The sequence below is a fragment of the Cyprinodon variegatus genome, unplaced genomic scaffold (genome assembly GCF_000732505.1).
Source record: "Cyprinodon variegatus isolate N-32 unplaced genomic scaffold, C_variegatus-1.0 Scaffold1347, whole genome shotgun sequence".
NCBI classification, from domain to species: domain Eukaryota; kingdom Metazoa; phylum Chordata; class Actinopteri; order Cyprinodontiformes; family Cyprinodontidae; genus Cyprinodon; species Cyprinodon variegatus.
In genome coordinates this window covers 129,121-132,593 of record NW_015151800.1, presented here as the reverse complement: position 1 = coordinate 132,593, position 3,473 = coordinate 129,121, and the positions used below count along the sequence as shown (strand labels likewise).

Here is a 3,473-nt window from a genome sequence, read left to right as displayed (position 1 = left end):
TAAACTGATCATTAAAGGAAAAGGGATTTGAAATTAAAAATCCAGTAAATTATCATAGCATCGTTTCCTGGTTCTGGAAATATACGCGTCCATTGCCTGGTTCCATCTGGCCTTAAGAGAACAAGAGCCCCTCTCTGTTCCCTTTATGGATGATGCAGCTTCATTCAGGGTGCAGTGGGAGTCAAGAAGTCTTCAGTAGCTAACATTCCTGCAAATCAAACATGCAGAAAATGAACTATATGAGCTGCAGAGACCAGGACCAGGAGTGCAGACAAAACAAAATTTTGTTTTGCACAGCTTGCACAACATTTCCATCCCCTAAAGTGCAGCAGTAATCAAATGTAAACAGTGTGGGAGACTACTGTGATCGAGAGTTTCTGCTAAGAAATGTCTGGTTGTTCAGATGTTCATACTGGATGGAATCACAGCATCAGGTCTTATCTTCGGCTTATTGGCAGCATTGCTGTGCGATGCTGACTCTAACCTGCAGAGCGCTGTGCTGAGCTGAGCCTCCTTCTTCTCCAGAGTTTCTGTCAGTGCTGCCAGCTTCCTTTGGAGCAGCAGCTTCTTCAGGCTGGTCCTCTGCTGGACGCCCAGGATGTTCTCCTTATGTGTCTCCAACAACTCGTCACGTTCCTGTTGGAGCTGTAGGAAAACACCCGGAAGCGTTAGCTCACTATGAGCGACGGAGGATAAAGGAAGAGCAGCAGGATGGAGACGGTTTACCTTCTCGAAGGCCTGCAAGAGCAGCTCGTTCTCCACCTTCACCTCTCTGAGGTTGTTTAAAACCGGCTTCTTCTCTGCTCTGTACTTCTGTTCATCAAGCATCATAAGCATTAGTGCCATTATCTATCAGCAGCAGCAGCAACACAATTATCTCTGAGTTTCTCTGGGTTTAAACCTTTAAGACTCCAACACACCTCCATGAAGTCTTTGCAGCTCTTGCTTTCCTGCAGCTGTCTGTGCAGCTCGGAGCTCCTCTGTCGGACCTCCTGCAGCGTCTTCAGATTCTGCTTCTCTTGTTGACGTGCTGTCAGATCTTTTTTGTGCTTAGCCTTCTCCTTCTGCAGCTTCTTCACCTCCTCCTGTGCAGACAAACAGGTCATGCAGAAGGACGGAAGGTATTTAACTCAGGTGTGATTGTGGAGGACGTGGACCTGATGTTTTTGCTCTGTGACTGACACATCAGGTCATTGGGATCCGTGGGTTACCTTCCACTTGTTCAAGTCCTCCTGCTGTTTCTGTAGAATTTGAGAGAAGTACTCTTCCCCTTTCCGCAGAGCTTGGTCATGCTCCTCCATCAGAGACTCAACGCGACTCCTCATCTGCTCCTCCATATCAAGGATTGCTGACCTCCTCTTCTTCTCCTCTGTCTCTATCAGAGAGTGCATCCTCTTGAAGGACCTTGTCTCCATCTCTGTGGAGGGACAAGGCCAGAGAGAATTAAGGACAGAATAAAAGAGAGAGAACGGTGGGGATGAAAGGAGAGCTCACCTTGAATCTTACACTTGTACTCCTGGCTGAGCTTAATCAGCTCCTCCTGGTGTTTCTGTTGAAGATGAGGAGGCATCAGTTGAAGAAACAAACTTAAACACCAGCACAAGAACATTACCTCACCAGCTTCAGCTGCTTGATAGAGTTGTGCTCCGCGAACTTCTTCACCCTGCTCTCTGCCTGCAGGTTCAGGACTTTTCCACGTAGTTTCAGCTCAGATTTGCTGTTCTGGCGCAGCAAGGAAGAAGAGATGGCATCCGCCTTCACCTCAAAGACCGCGTTGTGCTGCTCAGACAGGACATGCTTCAACTTCTGCTTGTAGACCTGAATACACAGAAACAAAGTTACATTTTGGACTGGTTCAGACCAAAAGGAGGAACATTAGGATGGGATCAGGATAAAAATGAAAGTTCTATCAGGCTTAAATTAGATTTAGGGCTTAGGAGACGTTACATTTAGGTTAGAATAATGTTAGACTTAATGCAAAATCTGGTTCTGTAAAGTTTCCAGTTTTAAGTATTCAGATTCAATAAGGTACCTCTCAGGACTGACTGTGATAAAAGTTGTATAATGTTGTTCTGTCCGGTTAGAACCAAGACAGCTTACATTTATCTCCACTCGGTGGCGCTCTTCAGCCTCCTTTTTCTTCCAGGTGCTGTTCCTCAGCTCTGCCTCTATCTCCACCTGCTTCCTCTTGCAGATCTCCCACACGGCATGGAGCTTATCCCTCTCCAGCTGGAAGTAGCTCCTCTCCTCCCGTTCTCTGTCCAGCTCCTCTCGGAGGCGGATGATGTGCTCCGCCAGCTGCAGGTAAGGAAGGAGCATCTTTTTATTTCTAACCTTTAAAATGGACCTGCTACTGTACTGTTTTCTTTCTTTCTGTCAAAGACAACCTTGATCCACTGGTTCAGATTAGGGACTCAATTAGTCCTATAAGGTTCATTGATCCTGTTTTAGAGACTAATAGGCAAATAAAAAAATCGTTACCCTGGGACAAACACTGTTTTGGACCAGTCTGAACCTGTTAACCTGGAACCACTTGTTGCTCTTTTAGCCCCTTACCAGTGGGAATAAACCTTAAGGTTTATTCCCACTGGTAAGGTTAAAAACTGGAAGGTTAAGGTTAAAAACTGGAAGGTTTTGTGAATTTCAAGGCTTTTCCTTTACAATCTGCACAGGAATCAGGCAGTGATATAAATTTTTCTGTAGTTATTTTCCATTTCTGTCAAAATAACTTTAAAATGTGTATGTATGTAGGTACATTTACACACAAACACACACTTATATATTTAATTAAGAAAGGACAGCTGGACCAGTTTGATTCTGGATAAAAAGTCTAGATTTTCTCTGAAATTCTCACATTTCTCCAGCAGATGAAGCTAAATATACATACTTTTATCTGCTAAGGAGTTCGAGTTTTGGTTCTTTCTCGATAAAAGTCACTTGGTTTGCTTCAGTTTATTTCCAAACACTTGAATGGGTTTTATGAGGTTCAGATTTTTTTAAATATGTATTAATATTAATATTAAAGGTAGATCATCAGTTTATTACCTCTTGCTAGCTTTAAACAGAAACTCCCACCTGATCTTTGGACATTTCTTCCGTGGAGAGAGCGTCTACCACCGCAGAGGGTTTCCCCTTCCTAGCCTTCATCTTTCGGTTCTTCTGGGACTGGAAGGACAACCACCGACACATTCAAACCGTTAGAGCAGTTGGCGCTAAGCTAACATGCTAATAGTGCTCTAAACTATATTTTAGATGCTAATAATTAATAAGTTATCCATTATGATAAATGCTTTCTCACCATTTGTATTCACGGTGACCGAGGAACTTCTGAACTGCCACACATTCTACACATGAAGGTTTTAGAAAAACACAAAGCTAACAAGCATATACACATAGAAACACTGCCATGGCAACGCGGTCACGTGACCACAGTTGTGTTTAAAGTGACCACTTACCCTGTTACAAATTATGTA

The 3,473-nt window shown here is 43.7% G+C and overlaps 1 protein-coding gene across 1 annotated transcript; it reads right to left on the bottom strand.

Annotated features, from left to right (window-relative positions):
* Positions 1 to 6: 6 nt before the first annotated feature.
* Positions 7 to 3,426, bottom strand: gas8 (growth arrest specific 8). The gene is made up of 10 exons (XM_015402419.1): positions 3,299 to 3,426; positions 3,076 to 3,165; positions 2,101 to 2,298; positions 1,618 to 1,818; positions 1,495 to 1,549; positions 1,212 to 1,417; positions 921 to 1,085; positions 727 to 813; positions 485 to 645; positions 7 to 208 (listed from the first exon to the last, which is right to left on the bottom strand). Exons 1-10 carry the CDS (start codon positions 3,299 to 3,301, stop codon positions 193 to 195), a joined length of 1,182 nt encoding a protein of 393 aa, XP_015257905.1. The 5' UTR covers positions 3,302 to 3,426; the 3' UTR covers positions 7 to 192.
* Positions 3,427 to 3,473: the final 47 nt, after the last annotated feature.

Coding starts and splice junctions, on each gene's coding strand:
- gas8 (XM_015402419.1), bottom strand. Junction 1,550..1,617: donor CTATCAAGCAGCTGAAGCTG/GTGAGGTAATGT, acceptor CATCTTCAACAG/AAACACCAGGAGGAGCTGAT. Junction 1,086..1,211: donor AGGACTTGAACAAGTGGAAG/GTAACCCACGGA, acceptor TTGTCTGCACAG/GAGGAGGTGAAGAAGCTGCA.